Source organism: Mustelus asterias, unplaced genomic scaffold (assembly GCF_964213995.1).
Source record: "Mustelus asterias unplaced genomic scaffold, sMusAst1.hap1.1 HAP1_SCAFFOLD_1831, whole genome shotgun sequence".
NCBI lineage: Eukaryota > Metazoa > Chordata > Chondrichthyes > Carcharhiniformes > Triakidae > Mustelus > Mustelus asterias.
Genome location: NW_027591776.1, coordinates 51,172 through 70,954, shown reverse-complemented (window position 1 = coordinate 70,954; position 19,783 = coordinate 51,172). Strand labels below are relative to the sequence as shown.

General features: G+C 45.8%; 1 protein-coding gene across 2 annotated transcripts in view; it reads left to right on the top strand.

Moving 5' to 3' along the window:
- Positions 1-1,407: 1,407 nt before the first annotated feature.
- LOC144488742 (uncharacterized) overlaps positions 1,408-19,783 on the top strand; it is a 32,012-nt gene continuing 13,636 nt past the window's right edge. The window contains exons 1-2 of one of the 2 annotated variants that reach the window (XM_078206843.1): positions 1,408-1,537; positions 9,988-11,557. In XM_078206843.1, coding sequence (XP_078062969.1) covers positions 1,509-1,537; positions 9,988-11,557 — 1,599 coding nt within the window. In that variant the 5' untranslated portion in view covers positions 1,408-1,508. Of the gene's footprint in view, positions 1,538-5,189; positions 5,372-9,987; positions 11,558-19,783 lie in introns of those variants that run through there. The other variant, XM_078206842.1, reaches the window with a different exon arrangement.

Genomic DNA, 19,783 nt, shown 5'->3' with positions numbered 1-19,783 from the left:
TAAATGCTGGTTGTTGTTATCGAGCATCATGTAGTTGGAAATTTGCATTGATGTTGCATGGAGAAATGCTATTGGTTTGTAAATTGTGAAGAAGTGAAACAGTTGATATAAAGGTAATGGTAAAGTCTGAGTTATCAAAGAGCTTCGGGCATGAGTGGATAATGTAAATAGTGTGAGACATGAAGTAGAAACACACAAGTCATGGAATCACTGATTGTGGTGATGATGAATCGTATTGACATAGTAATGCAGGAAACCCAGCAGCCAATTTGCTGTCAGCATGTCCTGCAAACAAATTTAATGATGGCCAAATAATCTGTATTTCTGGGATTGACTGAAGGATAAATATTGGTCAGGACACGGTTGAAATGCCTACTGAAGCAATGACTGAAATCAAAGAACGTTTGGTACAGTTCTGAATGCGATGCTCCATACACAGGAAGGTAGAAGAATCTATTTTTATCTTTTGGGTTGGAAAGAATGGGTTGGAGGAATCTTGAATTAATAATTGCATTGTATGCGCCAGATTAAGATGAGAATGCTGTTGATTACAAGAATTGACGAATTCAGTTGATGTTCAAAGACCCCTGTTGTTTCACATTGTTAGACATGACGAACCCTCCTAAAGATTTGGCAGGAACCTTGTCATAAATTTAATGTGGAGTTGACAGACTGTGTATGGGAACATTGTGCACTGGAGTTGCAATATCATATTGCTGCATTAGTTAGAGATTTGAGACACCTAATTGATGAATTAATTGTAGACTTGAGGAAATGCATTGTGTGAGCTCTGTATTACATTGGAAGTGGAATGAGAAAGCATGTGGTGTAATTGTTGTCAGGAAGAACTCTGCTGGGGGATTTCTCTGTGGAGTTGGAGAATCCTCAAAGATTAAAGGCTGAGGATCCATCCCTATTGTATCACATTTGAGGAAGGTGTTTGAACTAAGCTGTGCAGAAACTCTGAATTTTCCCGTGGAGTTGATACTATCGGTGCAAAGGGCAGTGAGCTGACAATTGCATTGTATAGCCGGGTTGTGGGTGCTCTGGGTTGATTTCCTGAGTGCCCAGGATGAGCTTAGATTGATGCAGTGTGGAGCTTTCCGCTATGTGGGTCAGTGAGTGAGTGCACGGAGCGCTGCCCAGCACTGGCCGCTGAAGGTTGAGCTCCGTCTACTCAGTGACTGCATTGTCCCCGGGGGGGATCGGGTCTCTGTGCCCGGGGGGGGGGGGGCGTCGGGTCTCTGGCCCCGGGGGGGCTGGGGACGTCCCTGCTCCGGAGGGGAGGCCGGGTTGGGGGATGGAGGGTGTGGGGTCGGAGTGGAGTGGATGGGGGCGGGCCTGGGCGGTGGGGGCGGGGACGTGTAGGCGTGGGCGGGGCCACACTGCTGGGGCGGGGCCATGTCAGAGCAGAGTCGCGGGCCTGTGAGGTTGATATCAGCAGCGGAGCTCTCGCTGGAGGGAGGCTGGATCCAGTGGGCAGGCTGCGGCCTCCTTCTCCCCGTATAATGGCCCAGAGTGTGTCACCGCCTCCAGAGTATGTTCCCGGCCCGGCCCGGCTCGGCTGGCTCACCCTCCCCACCTATACTTTTATTCAGTTTAATCCACTTAGAGGGAGCTGGCAATGGGCCGGTTCTCTGGGTTAGTTGGTATTGATTGGGCTGGCACTGGGCAGCTAATTCCCAGAGTATGTAAGGAAGTGGCTCTAGAAATAGAGGATGCATTGGTGATCATCTTCAGGATTCTATAGACTCTGGAACAGTTCCTGCAAATTGGAGGGTAGTTAATGTCACTCTTGTATTCAAAAAGGGAGGTAGAGAGAAAACAGGAAATTATAGGCCAGTAAGCTAAACATCGGTACCCATTATCGAGGACTTTATAGCAGAGCATTTAGAAAGCAGTGGCAGGATCAGACAGAGTCAGCATGGATTTATGAAGGGGAAATCATGCTTGACAAATCTGTTGGAATTCTTTAAATATGTAACTAGTAAAGTTGACAAGGGAGAGCCAGTCGATCTGGTATATTTGGACTTTCAGAAAGCTTTTGGCAAAGTCCCGCACAAGAGATTACTGTGCAAGATTAAAGCGCATGGGATTGGAGGAAGTGTATTGAGATGGATAGAAAAGTGGTTGGCAGAGAGGAAACAAAGACTACGAATTAATGTGTGCTTTTCAAATTGGCAGGCAGTAACTAGTGGGGTGCCACAGGGATCGATGCTGGGACCCCAGCTATTCACAATATATATTAATGATTTGGATGAGGGAACAAAATGTAACATCTCAAAGTTTGCAGATTATACTAAATTGGGTGGGAGGGTGAACTGTGATGAAGATGCAGAGATTAGGGCGGCACGGTAGCACAGTGGTTAGCACTGCTGCTTCACAGCTCCGGGGTCCCGGGTTCGATTCCCGGTTCGGGTCACTGTCTGTGTGGAGTTTGCACATTCTCCTCGTGTCTGTGTGGGTTTCCTCCGGGTGCTCCGGTTTCCTCCCACAGTCCAAAGATGTGCGGGTTAGGTTGATTGGCCCGGTTAAAAATTGCCCCTTGGAGCCCTGGGATGTGTAGGTTAGAGGGATTAGCAGGTAAATATGTGGGGGTAGGGCCTGGGTGGGATTGTGGTCGGTGCAGACTCGATGGGCCGAATGGCCTCCTTCTGCACTGTAGGGTTTCTATGATCCTTCAGAATGATGTGGAAATATTATGTGAGTGGGCAAATCAATGGCAGATGCAGTATAATTTGGATAAATATAAGGTTATTCACTTTGGAAGCAAGAAGGCAGATTACTACCTGAATGGCTTTAAATTGGGAGAGGGGAGTGTGCAGCATGACTTGGGTGTCCTTGTGCACCAGTCGCTGAAGGTAAGCATGCAGGTGCAGCAGGCAGTAAAGAAGGCAAATGGCATGTTGGCCTTCATTGCGAGAGGTTTCGAATACAGGAGCAGGATGTGTTGTTGCAATTATACAGGGCCTTGGTGAGGCCGCACCTAGAGTATTGTGTGCAGTTTTGGTCTCCTTTTATGAGGAAGGATGGTCTTGCTCTCGAGGGAGTGCAGCGAAGGTTTACCAGGCTGATTCCGGGGATGGCGGGAGTGATGTATGAGGAGAGATTGACTAGGTTAGAATTGTTTTCGCAGGAGTTCAGACAAATGAGGGGGGGAATCTCATAGAGACTTAAAATACTAACAGGACTAGACAGGGTAGATGGAGGGAGGATATTCCCGATGGTGAGGGAGTCCAGAACCAAGGGTCACAGTCTGAGGATTCAGGGTAGACCATTTAGGATGGAGATGAGAAGCCATTTAATCAGTAGTGAGCCTGTGGAATTCATTACCACAGGAAGTAGTTGATGCCAAAACATTGAATGTATTCAAGAGGTCACTGGATATAGCACTTGGGGTGAATGGAATCAAAGGTTATGGGGAAGAAGCAGGCTTAGGCTATTGAGTTGGATGATCAGCCATGATTGCAATGAATGGCGGAGCAGGCTCAAAGGGCCAAATGGCCTTCTCCTATTTTCTATGTTTCTATGTATTGAGCTGGCAGTCGACAGGCCTCCTCTGGGTTAGTTGGTATTGATTGTGTGAGCAGTGGGCAGAGTCTCTCTGGGTTAGTTGGTAGTGATTGGGCTGGCAGTGGGTTATTGCTTGGCTCGTCACCATGGAGTATGGAATGCCAAGCACAAGTTAGCTGAGTTAAATATGTTCCAGCACCATTATAAACCTCATGGCAGCTGTGGCTCAGTTGGTAGCATTCTAAATTCTAAAGGTCACAAGTTTTCAGTCTCGAGTTGAAGGTCTTCAGGGAAAGAAAATCTATGCAGATGGACAGTGCAGGACAGTGAAGGAGTGCTGGCATTATGTAGAAGAACAAAGGGTTTTTCCCCAGTCTGCTCGTCTATAGTTAATCTTAAACACAACAAAATAAACATTATCTGGTCATTATCATATTGCTATTCACGGGACTTTGTTGAGTGCAGTTTGGCTATGACTCTTCTACATAACAATAGTGACTACACTTTTGCAAAGTACTTCATTAGCTGTAGAGATGTGGTGAAATGAGATATATAATGCAAGTTTTTTTAAAAGATGTTCATAGTCTCATGAGGCTGTGATGTTGCCCACTTGGCACACTTTCTCTGTTTAAAAGATAGCTCCTCTTGACTGGCTGCAGTAATGTCTGCTCATAGTAAAACCTGAGGCCTCTCCTTACTACAACAGCTTCCAAATTGTTTGTTTTTTTCTTTTGGTATTTTGCTGGGACATTATGTGCCCTCCTTATTATTTGATATTTGGTTATAATTGGTGCTTGAAGTACCCTTGCATAATTGTGATGACTGAATGTCTTGTGTCACTCTTGTGGAAATGAAGCCACGTGTGAGCATGCCTCATCTGTTTCTGCATCTGCGCCAGGTAGGACTGAGTGCCAAACGTTTGAGGCCATTGTTCAACAAATACACAAGATTAAACTCGGGTACATTAGGTGGATTGTGGTGTTGATTGATACTCATCTAACTGGTGAAAAGCCAGGAATAGTGAAGTCCAAAAAAATGTAGACATCCACATCACTAAAATGTCATAATCAGATACAAAAAAGAGTGACAAAGGCTCATGAGATATAATATAATTTGAGGGGCAGAATATGAAAGGGGGAAAATCTTGCTGCCATTATACAAAGCTCTGGAGTACTGTGGCACTGTACCCCAACTTAGAAAGGATATCTTGGCCTTGGAAGGAGAATGTCATCTGGGTTCCAAGGGTTAGATAACGAGTAAGAAGTCTCACAACACCAGGTTAAAGTCCAACAGGTTTATTTGGTAGCACAAGCCACAAGCTTTCGGAGCGCTGCTCCTTCATCAGGTGAGTGGGAGTTGTGTTCACAAACAGGGCATATATAGACACAAACTCAATTTACAAGATAATGGTTGGAATGTGAGTCTTCACAGGTAATCAAGTCTTAAAGGTACAGACAAAGTGAGTGGAGAGAGGGTTAAGCACAGGTTAAAGAGATGTGTATTGTCTCCAGCCAGGACAGTTAGTGAGATTTTGCAAGCTCAGGCAAGTCGTGGGGGTTACAGATAATGTGACATGAACCTCAAGATCCCGGCCGAGGCTGTCCCCAAGTGTGCGGAACCTGGCTATCGGTTTCTGCTCAGCGATTCTGCATTGTCGTGTGTCATGAAGGCCACCTTGGAGAACGCTTACCCGAAGACCAGAGGCTGAATGCCCGTGACTGCTGAAGTGTCCCCCAACAGGAAGAGAACACTCCTGCCTGGTGATTGTCGAGCGGTGTTCATTCATCCGTTGTTGTAGCATCTGCATGGTCTCCCCAATGTACCATGCCTCGGGACATCCTTTCCTGCAGCGTATCAGGTAGACAACATTGGTCGAGTTGCAAGAATATGTATCGTGTATCTGGTGGATGGTGTTCTTAGTGAGATGATGGCATTATTAGATAATGAGGCCAGTATTATGGAAAGTATGCTTGTATTTACTGGAATATAGAAGGTTAAGAGGTGATTTAATTGAAGATTTTCAGGAAAATAATTTATAGGGTAGAGGGAAACATTTTCCACTGGTTTTGTGGTCAATGCCAATCTAAATCAGTAGTGCCCTTGCCATGGTGGTGTGCCAGACTAGCATCTCTGTGGACAGCAGCATGCATTGGTTCAAATTGATGAATTTGTAAAGCATTGGAACAGTAGAGGGAGAACACCATTATTGTTTGTCAGCTAGCACTGACAAGTGTTAGCCTATTGTTAATCTGATATTAAACTTTACTGACCTCTTATAGGTCCTACAGCGAGGCTCAATTGTCTGATTTGATTTATTATTGTCACGTATTGGTATACAGCAAAAAGTATTGTTTCTTGCACGCTATACAAACAAAGCATACCGTTCATAGAGAAGGAAACAAGAGAGTGCAGAATATAGTGTTACAGTCATAGCTAGGGTGTAGAGAAAGATCAACTTAATGTGAGCTGGTCCATTCAAAAGTCTGATGGCAGAAGGGAAGAAGCTGTTCTTGAGTTGGGACCTCAGACTTATATTTTTTTCCCGAAGGAAGAAGGTGGAAGAGAGTATGTCTGGGGTGTGTGGGGTCCTTAATTATGCTGGCTGCTTTGCCAAGGCAGCGGGAAGTGTAGACAGAGTCAATGGATGGGAGGCTGGTTTGTGTAGATTGGGCTACGTTCATGGCCTTTTGTAGTTTCTAGCAGTCCTGGACAGAGCAGGAGCCATACCAAGCTGTGATACAACCAGAAAGAATGCTTTCTATGGTGCATCTGTAAAAGCTGGTGAGAGTCGTAGCTGACATGCCAAATTTCCTCAGTCTTCTGAGAAAGTAGAGGCGTTGCTGGGCTTTCTTAACTACAGTGTCAGCATGGCGGGGGGGGACGGGGGGGGGGACGACGACACCAGGACAGGTTGTTGGTGATTGGGACACCTAAAACCTTGAAGCTTTCGACTATTTCTACTTCGTCCCCATTGATGTAGACAGGGGCATGTTCTCCACTACGCTTCCTGGCGTTGATGACAATCCTTCGTTTTGTTGACATTGTGGGAGAGATTATTGTTGCCGCACCAGTTCACCAGATTCTCGATCTCATTCCTGTACTCTGTCTCGCCATTGTTTGAGATCCGACCCACTATGATGGTGCAATCAGCAAACTTGAAAATCGAGTTGGAGGGGAATTTGGCCACGCAGTCATAGGTGTCTAAGTATAGTAGGGGTCTGAGAACACAGCCTTGTGGGGCACGGGCATTGAGGATGATCATGGAGGAGGTATTGTTGCCTATCCTTGCTGATTGTGGTTTGTGGATTAGGAAGTTCAGGGTCCAGTCACAGAGGGAAGGGCCGAGGCCCAGGCCACGGAGTTTGGAGATGAGTTTCGTAGGAATAATGGTGTTGAAGGCTGAGCTGCGGTCAATAAATAGGAGTCTAACGTACATGTCCTTGTTATCTAGGTGTTCCAGGGGTCTGCTGTGGACATGTTGCAGCGGTAGGCGAACTGTAGTGGATCCAGGCAATCTGGGAGGCTGGAATTGATTCATGCCATGACTAACCTTTCGAATCTTATTGTCCATTTAGTTTGTGGGGCAAAATTATTTTGACTGTTATAAAGAACTTTAGAAATAGGAAAAGGGTAGACCAGTTGCCCCTCAAGCCATTCAATAACATTGGGGCTGATTCTGTAAGTCAGCCACATCCTCCTGCTGTATCCCCATATCCCTGAGTATCCAGACATCTATTGAACTTGACCTTCAACAGACTCAATGACTGCATAAACAGCTCTCTGGGGTAGAGAATCCCAAAGGTGCACGCCCCTTCTGTAATGAAGACATTTTCTTACCGACTTCTTATTCTGAAACTGTGACTCCACCCTCACCAGCTCTAGACTACTTAGTCAGGAGACCATCCTCTCAGCATCTACCCTGTAAAGGCCCTTAAGAAATGTATCTTTCAATGAGATCATTGCTCATTTAAACTCTAAAGTATAGGCATAGTCTGTTCAATTTCTCCACATAGCACGATCCACTCCCCACCACCTGTCCAATCCTATTCAAGGAGTCAATCTGGTGAAAATCTGTTGCATTCTCTCCAAGTTAAGTATATCCTTTCTTAGGGTAAATAGGCCGCCCAGAACTGTAGACTGTACGCCAGATATGGTCTCGCTGATGTTGAGGTAAGGCTTCTCTACTCTTGTACTCCAGTATGTGTGGGCAAGATGTATGTTATTCACTCCTGTCTAAATCCTTTAGCAGCCACTTTGCATTCTCTTCATGGCTTAGTTTCATACTTACCTTTACACCATCTGCAAACTTGGATACAAACACTTGGTCCCCCCCCATCTAGGTCATTAATATTGTTTGTATATAGCAGAATCCCAAACATCAATCCTTGCAACATCCCACTGGTTACAATCTGGCTAGCTGAAAACGAGCCTCTTATTTGTCCATGCTGTTTTCTGTCCATTAATCAATTCACAATCCATGCTAATATGTTATCCCCAATCTCCTGAGCCCTGGGTTCGATTCCTGGCTCGGGTCGCTGTCTGTGCGGAGTTTGCACATTCTCCCCGTGTCTTCGTGGGTTTTCTCCGGGTGCTCCGGTTTCCTCCCACACTCCAAAGATGTGCGGGTTAGGTTGATTGGCCAAGCTCAATTGCCCCTTAGTGTCCCGGGATGCGTAGATTAGAGGGATTAGCGGGTAAATATGAGGGTTAGAGGGATTAGCAGGTAAATATGTAGGGATACGGGGATAGGGCCTGGGTGGGATTGTTGTCGGTGCAAACTCAATGGGCCGAATGGCTCTTTCTGCACTGTAGGGGTTCTATGGTTCTAATTTTGTGTAATTAACTCTCGTGTGGCTCTTTGGTTTATCTGTGGCCTTTTTGAAAATCCCAAAACACTGCACCCACTTGTTCCCTCTTTTTCATCTTACTTGTTAAATCTTCAAAAATCTCCAATAGATTTGGCAAACATTTTTCCCTTTCATCAATCTGTGTTGACTCTTCCAATCATACTTACGATTTCTAAGTTTCCCATTGGTGCATTCCTAATAATAGGCTCTCGCCTTTTCTCTACTAACATAAGGCTAACTGGCCTATAATTCTGCTGCTCCCAATGCGGTCTACTCTACATCAGAGAGATCAAACGCAGATTGGGCGACCACTTTGAAGAACACCTTCGGTCCGTCCGCAAGCAGGACCCAGACCCTCCTGTCGTCTGCCATTTCAACACACCACCCTGCTCTCCTGTCCACATGTCCATCCTTGGCTTTTGCAGTGTTCCAGTGAAGCCCAGCACCACCTGGAGGAACAGCACCTCATCTTCCGATTGGGCACTTTACAGCCTTCCAGACTCAACATTGAGTTCAACAACTTCAGAACATCTCTCCTCCACCTTCACCCCATTTCCTTTTATTTTATTACTTCTTTTCATCTCATCCATTTTTATCACTTTTTATTCTTATTTTTATTTTTCAACTTCTGAAATCTAGGCCTTCCTCTTGTCTCCAGCACCCCCCACCCCCCTCCTCACCACCACCACTACTGGGCCAACTGCCACATTCTTTAGGCAGTCCCTTAACAATCTGTACCTTTGTTCTGCCATTTACACATTCTGATCTCTCAATGGACATTTTTAGTACTTTTCTCATCACAATTTCCATTCCCTTTGTCCAATTACAGCACCTCCCCCCTCCCCCCACCCATATCAGATATCCTCATGGCACAAATCTTGTCTGGTTTTCTTTGCCTTCAGCTCTGACGAAGGGTCATCCAGACTCGAAACATTGGCTCTATTCTCTCTCCACAGATGCTGTCAGACCTGCTGAGATTTTCCAGGATTTTCTGTTTTTGTTTCAGAATCCAGCATCAGCAGTATTTTGTCTTTGGCCTATAGTTCTGTTTCCTCTCTTTCTTTCTTTCTTGAACAGTAGGGTTGCATTTGCTACCTTTCAATCCACAGGCTGGTTCTTGATTGTGGCTTTAATGTAATCATGCAGTCTCCTACTTTAGCTCATCCTATCCTGGGAGCTCAAACTGGGAACTCGCTTGTTTCCTCAGCCCCTTTTCCTACAGGTTGAGAGAGTTGATCATCTAATGAATTCTGGCTTCCATTGTTCTCAACCTTTCAACAGCCATGGCTACTGTACACAATTTAGTTACTTGTTTGGTGTGGGGGAGGTGCGGAGGGACACACTGGCAATAGGGAAACTATGCTGGAATTCCTAATAGTTCTGGCAAAAACGTATTTGAAAACTATTGCTCCAAGTCAGGTATGGAAAATGATGCAATAATATTATGTGGCATGTATGAGTTTTTTTTAAAGAAAAGCCATCCTTTTGTCAGTTTAGTTAAGATAAAATCTTCTTCTGTGAACAAATTGTTGCTATGGACACAATAAATGGTCAGTGCATGTTGTAACTTGGTTTCTGATACTGTAACCTGCCTGTCTCACTTAAAACATTTCAATGTCTCTCCTAGCAATTCAGGATGCATGTATCGGATTGTGCAGACTACGAGCCTGGATGGGAAGAATCTCCTGAAATTAATTCCACTTTCCAACGTCCCTGGACACTACATCCCCGTTTCTGTTCCCGTTTCCACTAGTAGCACTCCTTCCAAAATAAATGTGCCAACCATGTTCCAGGTTGCAACACCAACTCAAACAACAGCCTGCAGTGCTCCAACGGCATGTTTCCCTATGTTGCAGCCCACCAACACAGGAACGTTTATAATAACATCAGTTGAAGGATCAACCAGCCAAAGTGTGACATCCCCTGTCAATCCTTCACGTGAAAACACATTGACAGCACCAGCAGTTGCATCTTTGCAATGTCCTCGTCTGACAACCGTTACTTTGCCTGGTCTACCTGTGCAAAATTCCCAAGCAATTCCTAGTTTAACTACGGAGCAAAAATCTAATAATGTAAGAACAGTTGCTCAAAATGATCCAACTGTACAAAAAACCCAAGCATCATCTACTTTGCCATCAGACCAAAATGCGTATAATCTAAGAACAGTTACTTTACCTGGTACACCAGTGCAGAGGGTCCAAGCATCTCCCACGTTGCCTGCCGATCGAATGGATTATAATCTAACAACAGTTACTTTACCTAGTCCAGCTGTACAGAATATCCAGGCATCTTGCACTTCAGCTATGGACCAGAACACGTACATGCTTTTAAAGTCTCCAGTTTTGCCTGCTGGCCACCACCTTCAGATCCCTGCAAATGCAGAAGTTAAATCTGTTCCAGCATCTTCACTCCCCCTTGCTATTCAGCAGAAGATTTTGCCTACTGCAACATCTGATCTCCCTAACACGCCTGAATTCACAAAGTCATCTCCAACTGTCATTTACGTTTGCCCAGTGAACACAGTGCAGACAGTGCAGAAGCGCCTCCCAAACATTCGCCCCAAGAGCACTTTGAACCCGTCCACAACCCTCCTCACTAGTGATGCACCTTTGCCAAGCACAACTGCATCTGCTACCTTTCCTTATGGTGGAGTTATTTCTAATGAGCAAACCCGATCCAAGGATAGTCCAAAGAAATGGGTGATGCAGACGAATCTACAATCTTTAGCGCACTGCCTTATTCCAGTTAAATCTTCCAATATCTTGGCTTCAAAGATCTTAAAGAGCTTGGCTGATCAGCAACAGACGGAGAGCGGCACCACCAACCTGGTACCATCGCCGTCAACCACACCTACACAAACAGAGGTTGACTTATTTTCTCCATTCAAGGAAAATGCCCTAGTTATGTACAATGGTAAAGTCTACCTAGTTGTGCAGAAGAATGGTGGATTGCCCAGTACGTGCCCCAAGAGTGTTCCAGCTTCTGTGAATCATGCAGAGAAAGAGAATGCCGAGTCTGCTATTTTATCACAGCCTGAATTAGTAACCAATATCAAAGAGGAACCAGAGAATCCTGAGCCTGTCGAACAGGTGAAACAATGCTTAAACCAGCCCACAGATTACTGTAGAAAGGCAGTCAGTGCCCAAAGTTTCCATGATCAGCCCAGGGCTCAAGGTATACCAGGCACTCCGCTTGAGGTAAGTCTTTTCGTAGCTTTTTATGTTTAGTTGGATAGAATGAAGAAATATTTGTACTCTGATTGTGTTGGACTTCACACTGAAATAATTATAGATTGTCTGCACAGATTTACTTTGAACTCTAACAAGATTTTTTTTTTGTATTTTGTGGAGCTGAGGTTTTTCATAACTGTTAGGTTTGTATGTCCGAGATGTTGTTCATCACTTTAACATTACACAAAAATATGGTCCCTTGCTTACTCACCCAGTACAAATTTCTGGTGTTGCATGGCCCAAATTAAGTCAATGCAATTTTCCAATTAGTTAATGGTGGAGGTGATAAACACTCAAATATTTAGCTGAAAGTAAAGTTGCTATTCACTGTACTATCTGCTTGACAGTTTGTTGAACTTATGTTCAAATGGAGCAGTAAACTTGTTTTGAGAAAGAAATTATTGTTATATCTGTAGAGAATTGATCCATGTATGTGAGTAGCAGCTATGTTTCTGTCTCCACTTTTGTATTAGATACTTACAGATTCAAATGAGCTGTACATTTAACTAGCAGTTCTTTTCCTTCTGCGCTGGCTTTTGTTGAGCCACATTGCACCAGGCAACATGGTACCTTTTGGTATTTTGCCGAGAGGTATGTACAAAGATCTTAGGGATGCAGACTTTGCTGCTCTCCTGTCTAAGCATCCAAGGGTTAGTGAATAGCAGTGACATGATTTCTGCTTCTACTTCAGGCTGCAAGGACTGCCCCCACTGCCATCATAACCTAAATATAGAAGTCATAGAGGTTTACAGCAAGGAAACAGGCCCTTCGGCCCAACTTGTCCATGCTGCCCAGTTTTTAACCACTAAACTAGTCCCAATTGCCCACATTTGGCCCACTATCCCCCATCTTACCCATGTAACTGTCTAAATGCTTTTTAAAAGACAAAATTGAACCCACCTCCACTACTGCCTCTGGCAGCTCATTCCAGACACTCACCACCCTCTGTGAAAAAAATTGTCCCCCTGGACCCTTTTGTATCTCTCCCCTCTTCCCTTGAGGCTGTACTTGATCTGATACTGACCAATGAACCTGGACAGGTGTCAGATCTCTCACTGGGAGAGCATCTTGGGGATAGCGATCATAACTCTATCTCCTTTATGCTTGCATTGGAAAAAGAGAGGATCAGGCAAGCTAGGAAAGCGTTTATATGGAGTAAGGGGAAATATGAAGACATAAGGCAGCAAATTAGAGGAGTAAATTGGAAGGAGGTATTCTCGGGGAAATCTACTGAAGAGAGGTGGCAGTTTTTCAAGGAATGTCTGTCTAGGGTTCTACAGGACAACGAGCAGACAGGGAGGTGTTGGTAGGTTAAAAGAACCGTGGTGCACGAAAGCTGTGCGGGACCTAGTCACGAAGAAAAGGAAAGCGTACAAAAGGTTCAGAGAATTTGGCGAAGATAGGGATCTAGTGAGTATACGACTTGTAGGAAGGGACTAAAGGAGGAAATTAGGAGAGCCAGAAGGGGTCACGGGAAGGCCTTGGCAGGTAGGATTAAGGAGAATCCTAAGGCGTTCTATAAATATGTGAAAAGTAAAAGGATGAGACGTGAAGGAATAGGGCTTATAAAAGGTGAAGGCGGGAAAGTCTGTACGGAACCAGTAGAAATTAAGCAGAGGTGCTTAATGAGTATTTTGCCTTGGTTTTCACAGAGGAAAAGGACCTGGGTGGATGTGCTGCGGGCTTGCGGTGGACTAAAAAGATTGAGTATGTGGACTTTAAGAAAGAGGTTGTGCTGGAATCTTTTTGGATGGCATCAAGATAGATAAGTCGCCGGGTCCAGATGGGATGTACCCCAGGTTACTGTGGGAGGCAGGGGAAGAGATTGCAGAGCCTCTGGCGATGATCTTTGCGTCGTCGATGGAGACGGGAGAGATGCCGGAGGATTGGAGGATTGCGGATGTGGTTCCTATTTTCAAGAAGGGGCTAGCCCAGGAAATTACCGACCGGTGAGTCTAACCTCAGTGGTTGGTAAGCTGATGGAGAAGATCCTGAGGTACAGGATTTATGAGCATTTAGAGAGGTTTAGTATGCTCAAAAATACTCAGCACGGCTTTGTCAAAGGCAGATCGTGCCTTATGAGCCTGGTGGAGTTCTTCGAAAATGTGACTAAACACATTGACGAAGGGAAAGCGGTAGTTGTGGTTTATATAGATTTTAGCAAGGCGTTCGATAAGGTGCTCCATGCAAGGTTTCTAGAAAAAGTGAGAGGGCATGGGATCCAAGGGGCTGCTGCCCTGTGGATCCAGAACTGGCTTGCCCAAAGGAGGCAGAGTGTGTGTATAGATGGGTCATTTTCTAAATGGAGGTCGGTCACCAGTGGTGTGCCCCAGGAATCTGTTCTGGGACCCTTGCTGTTTGTCATTTGCATAAATGACCTGGATGAGGAAGTGGAGGGATGGGTTGAAGTCCATCTGCCACTTGTCCGCCCAGTCTTGCATCCTATCTATGTCCCTCTGTAACTTCTGACATCCCTCCAGACTATCCACAACCCCACCAACCTTCGTGTCATCGGCAAACTTATCAACATAAGAACATAAGAACATAAGAAATAGGAGTAGGCCATCTGGCCCTTCGAGCCTGCCCCGCCATTCAACAAGATCATGGCTGATCTGAAGCGAATCAGTTCCACTTACCCGCCTGCTCCCCATAACCGCTAATTCCCTTATCGATCAGAAAACTATCTACCCGTGATTTAAACATATTCAACGAGGAAGCCTCCACCACTTCAATGGGCAGGGAATTCCAGAGATTCACTACCCTCTGAGAGAAGAAGTTCCCCCTCAACTCTGTTCTGAACCGGCCCCCCCTTATTTTGAGGCTGTGCCCTCTAGTTCTGGTTTCCCTTCTAAGTGGAAAGAATCTCTCCACCTCTACCCTATCCAGCCCCTTCATTACCTTATATGTCTCTATAAGATCACCCCTCATCCTTCTAAACTCCAACGAGTACAGACCCAATCTGGTTAATCTCTCCTCATAAGCCACACCCCTCATCTCCGGTATCAACCTGGTGAACCTTCTCTGCACTCCCTCCAAGGCCAATATATCCTTTCGCAAATAAGGGGACCAAAACTGCACACAGTACTCCAGTTGCGGCCTCACCAGTGCCTTGTACAGTTGCAGCAAGACCTCCCTGCTTTTATATTCTATCCCCCTCGCGATAAAGGCCAACATTCCATTCGCCGCCTTGATCACCTGCTGCACCTGCAGACTGAGTTTTTGCGCTTCGTGCACAAGGACCCCCAGGTCCCTCTGCACAGTCGCACGATGTAATTTTTCTCCATTTAAATAATATTCCAATTTACTATTATTTCTTCCAAAGTGGATAACCTCACATTTGCTAACGTTGTATTCCATCTGCCAGATCCTCGCCCACTCGCTCAGCCTATCCAAATCTCTCTGCAGACTTTCCGCGTCCTCCACGCAATTCGCTTTCCCACTCACCTTCGTGTCATCAGCAAACTTGAATACCCTACATTCAGTCCCCTCCTCCAGATCATCTATGTAAATGGTAAACAATTGAGGCCCCAGCACCGATCCCTGCGGCACGCCACTGGTCACCAACTGCCAACCAGAAAAGCACCCATTTATCCCAACTCTCTGCTTCCTGTTAGATAGCCAATCCCCAATCCACGCCAACACCTTACCCCTAACTCCGTGTACCCCAATCTTCTGCAGCAACCTTTTGTGAGGCACCTTATCGAACGCCTTCTGGAAATCTAAAAACACCCAAATAATAACTTAGAGGTGGGGAGGGCTTTTAACAACCAAATAATGGATGCGTGCAAAAGTGGAACGGCAATAATCATGGGGGATTTTAACCTACATATTGATTGGTCGACTCAAATTGGACGTGGAGGGCTTGAGGAAGAGTTCTTGGAATGCTGTCGGGATTGTTTCATTGAACAGTATGTTACAGCACCTACGAGAGAGCGAGCTATCTTGGATCTGGTTCTGTGCAATGAGACAGGTAGGATTAAGGATCTTCTTGTGAAGGATCCTCTTGGGATGAGTGATCATAATATGGTGGAATTTCTGATACAGATGGAGGGTGAGAAAGTAGGGTCCCAAACCAGTGTCCTCTGCTTGAACAGAGGGGAGTACGATAGGATGAGGGTGGAATTGGCTAATGTAGACTGGGCGAGCAGACTGGTAGGTAGGACAGCTGAGGAACAGTGGAGGATTTTTAAGGAGATTTTTTAAAGTACTCAGCAAAAATATATTCCGGTGATAAAGAAGGACTGTAAGAAAAAGGATAACCGGACGTGGATAACGAAGGGAATAAAGGAGAGTATTAAAATAAAATCAGATGCGTACAGAGTGGCCAAAAATAGTGGAGAATTAGTGGATTGGGAAAGCTTTAAAGAAAAACAAAGAACGACTAAGAAAGCGATTAAGAAAGGAAAGATAGATTATGAAACTAAACTAGCTCAAAATATAAAAAATGATAGTAAAAGTTTTTACAAGTATATAAAAAGGAATAGAGTGGCTAGAGTGAATGTTGGACCCTTGGAAGATGAGAGGGGGGATTTAATAGTGGAAAACGAGGAAATGGCTGAGACTTTAAATAAGTTCTTTGTGTCGGCGGTCTTCACGGTGGAAGACACAAATAGTTTGCCGAATATTAGAGATCGAGAGTTGGTGGGAGGGGAGGTCCTTAATACAATTACTGTTACTAAGGAGGTGGTGCTTGGTAGACTAATAGGACTGAAGGTAGACAAGTCCCCGGGCCCGGATGGAATGCATCCCAGGGTACTGAAAGAAATGGCTGAGGTAATAGCAGATGCGTTAGTAGTAATTTATCAAAATTCGCTGGACTCTGGAGTAGTGCCGGCTGACTGGAAAACAGCTACTGTTACGCCGCTGTTTAAAGAAGGAAGTAGACAAAAGGTGGGTAACTACAGGCCGGTTAGCTTAACGTCCGTAGTTGGGAAGATGCTAGAGTCCATTATTAAAGAGGAAATAACAGAGCACCTGAATAAGAATGGTCCGATCAAGCAGACGCAGCATGGATTCATGAAGGGAAAGTCGTGTTTGACGAATCTACTGGACTTTTATGAAGATGTCACTAGTGCGGTTGACAGAGGGGAACCAGTGGATGTGGTGTTTTTAGATTTCCAGAAGGCGTTCGATAAGGTGCCTCACAAAAGATTGCTGCAGAAGATTGGGGTACACGGAGTTAGGGGTAAGGTGTTGGCGTGGATTGGGGATTGGCTATCTAACAGGAAGCAGAGAGTTGGGATAAATGGGTGCTTTTCTGGTTGGCAGTTGGTGACCAGTGGCGTGCCGCAGGGATCGGTGCTGGGGCCTCAATTGTTTACCATTTACATAGATGATCTGGAGGAGGGGACTGAATGTAGGGTATTCAAGTTTGCTGATGACACGAAGGTGAGTGGGAAAGCGAATTGCGTGGAGGACGCGGAAAGTCTGCAGAGAGATTTGGATAGGCTGAGCGAGTGGGCGAGGATCTGGCAGATGGAATATAACGTTAGCAAATGTGAGGTTATCCACTTTGGAAGAAATAATAGTAAATTGGAATATTATTTAAATGGAGAAAAATTACATCGTGCGACTGTGCAGAGGGACCTGGGGGTCCTTGTGCACGAAGCGCAAAAACTCAGTCTGCAGGTGCAGCAGGTGATCAAGGCGGCGAATGGAATGTTGGCCTTTATCGCGAGGGGGATAGAATATAAAAGCAGGGAGGTCTTGCTGCAACTGTACAAGGCACTGGTGAGGCCGCAACTGGAGTACTGTGTGCAGTTTTGGTCCCCTTATTTGCGAAAGGATATATTGGCCTTGGAGGGAGTGCAGAGAAGGTTCACCAGGTTGATACCGGAGATGAGGGGTGTGGCTTATGAGGAGAGATTAACCAGATTGGGTCTGTACTCGTTGGAGTTTAGAAGGATGAGGGGTGATCTTATAGAGACATATAAGGTAATGAAGGGGCTGGATAGGGTAGAGGTGGAGAGATTCTTTCCACTTAGAAGGGAAACCAGAACTAGAGGGCACAGCCTCAAAATAAGGGGGGGCCGGTTCAGAACAGAGTTGAGGGGGAACTTCTTCTCTCAGAGGGTAGTGAATCTCTGGAATTCTCTGCCCATTGAAGTGGTGGAGGCTTCCTCGTTGAATATGTTTAAATCACGGGTAGATAGTTTTCTGATCGATAAGGGAATTAGCGGTTATGGGGAGCAGGCGGGTAAGTGGAACTGATTCGCTTCAGATCAGCCATGATCTTGTTGAATGGCGGGGCAGGCTCGAAGGGCCAGATGGCCTACTCCTGCTCCTATTTCTTATGTTCTTATGTTGGTAAGTTTGCCGATGACACGAAGGTTGGTGGGGTTGTGGATAGTCTGGAGGGATGTCAGAAGTTACAGAGGGACATAGATAGGATGCAGGACTGGGCGGACAAGTGGCAGATGGACTTCAACCCAGATAAATGCGTAGTGGTCCATTTTGGCAGGTCAAATGGGATGAAGGAGTACAATATAAAGGGGAAGACTCTTAGTACTGTAGAGGATCAGAAGGACCTTGGGGTCCGTGTCCAGAGGACTTTAAAATCGACCCCGCAGGTGGAGGAGGTGGTTAAGAAGGCGTATGGTGGCTGGCCTTTATCAATCGAGGGATTGAGTTTAGGAGTCTGGGGATAATGATGCAGCTATATAAGACCCTCGTCAGACCCCACTTGAAGTTCTGGTCGCCTCATTACAGGAAGGATGTGGAAAAGATTGAAAGGGTGCAGAGGTGATTTACAAGGATGTTGCCTGGATTGAGTGGCATGCCTTATGAGGATAGGCTGAGGGAGCTCGGTCTTTTCTCCTTGGAGAGACGTAGGATGAGAGGAGACCTAATAGTGGTGTATAAGATGTTGAGAGGCATAGATCGGGTGGACTCTCAGAGGCTTTTTCCCAGGGTGGAAATGGCTGCTACGAGAGGACACAGGTTTAAGGTGCTGGGGGGTAGGTACAGGGGAAATGTTAGGGGGAAGTTTTTCTCACACAGGGTGGTGGGCGAGTGGAATCGACTGCCGTCAGTGGTGGTGGAGGCAAACTCAGTAGGGTCTTTTAAGAGACTCCTGGATGAGTACATGGGACTTAATAGGATGGAGGGTTATAGGTAGCCCTAAAAGGTAGGGATATGTTCGGCACAACTTGTGGGGCCGAAGGGCCTGTTTTGTGCTGTAGTTTTTCTATGTTTCCCCTTAAAGCTATGCCCTTTAGTTTTAAATTCCCCCACCTTTGGGAAAAGATGTTGACTATCTCTCTTATCTTTACCTTGGCTCTGAGGCTCTGTACTCTCATTGGTGCCCTGTGTTTCAGACAACTTCAAGTCTAAGACGTATTTTTTTACAAAAATACATAGGCAATTTGGGCACAAGTCCCTCGGTGTTCCATCCCATAGGGTTATCGCCCACACCCTGAAAGAGCATAAAATTAATGTTCTGTCTTTTCGTTTTCCATGAAGACCTGTCAGTCAGGATTCTGCTCCATGAAAACCTATCATCAGGGAGCAACCCTTTTATGTTCTGGAAGAGTTCAATTAATTGCAATGGGGCCACAACAATGGGTCAGCCTTTCCAACATGTCTCATGAAGTCCTATTTTGAGCTGCCAATAACAGCATGATGTGGCCCATTAATGACTGTAATCTAATGGACAGATTCATATCAGATACCCTGATGATTTCTTTTAAGTGTTTTCATTTTGGGGGCAATTCTCCCAAAAAAAATTCTAAGTGTTGAATTCGCATAAAAACTGGAGTAAATCCCGCTGACTTTTTCAGCAGGACTTTCAAAACGAATCTCCCACACTCTGCTGAGTGCACTAGCGTGAATCAGTCCAGAAAGTTGTTGGCAGAGCGGGAATAGGCTCTGCCAACAATTTTTTATTCCCTCTGAAGAGGCCGGCAGCACAGTGCTGAGCGGGCCATTGCGCATGCGCTGATGTGTCAGCGCCGAGGTCGGCTTATGAGCAGTGGCCCCTGTTTGCTGACCTCTTGATTGCTGGCTAGCTCGATCGCTGGCCAGCCCCACAACACCCGCAAGACCGGCCATGTGACCCCCCCCCCCCCCACCACGGCCCGATCGTTGGCCCCCGAAAATGCCCGGGCCAGCTTTGACACCACCCCCCCTCCCCCCCCCGCAGCGCCGATCTTCCACCTCCCCCACCCCAATCACTGGCCTCACTCCCTCTGTCAC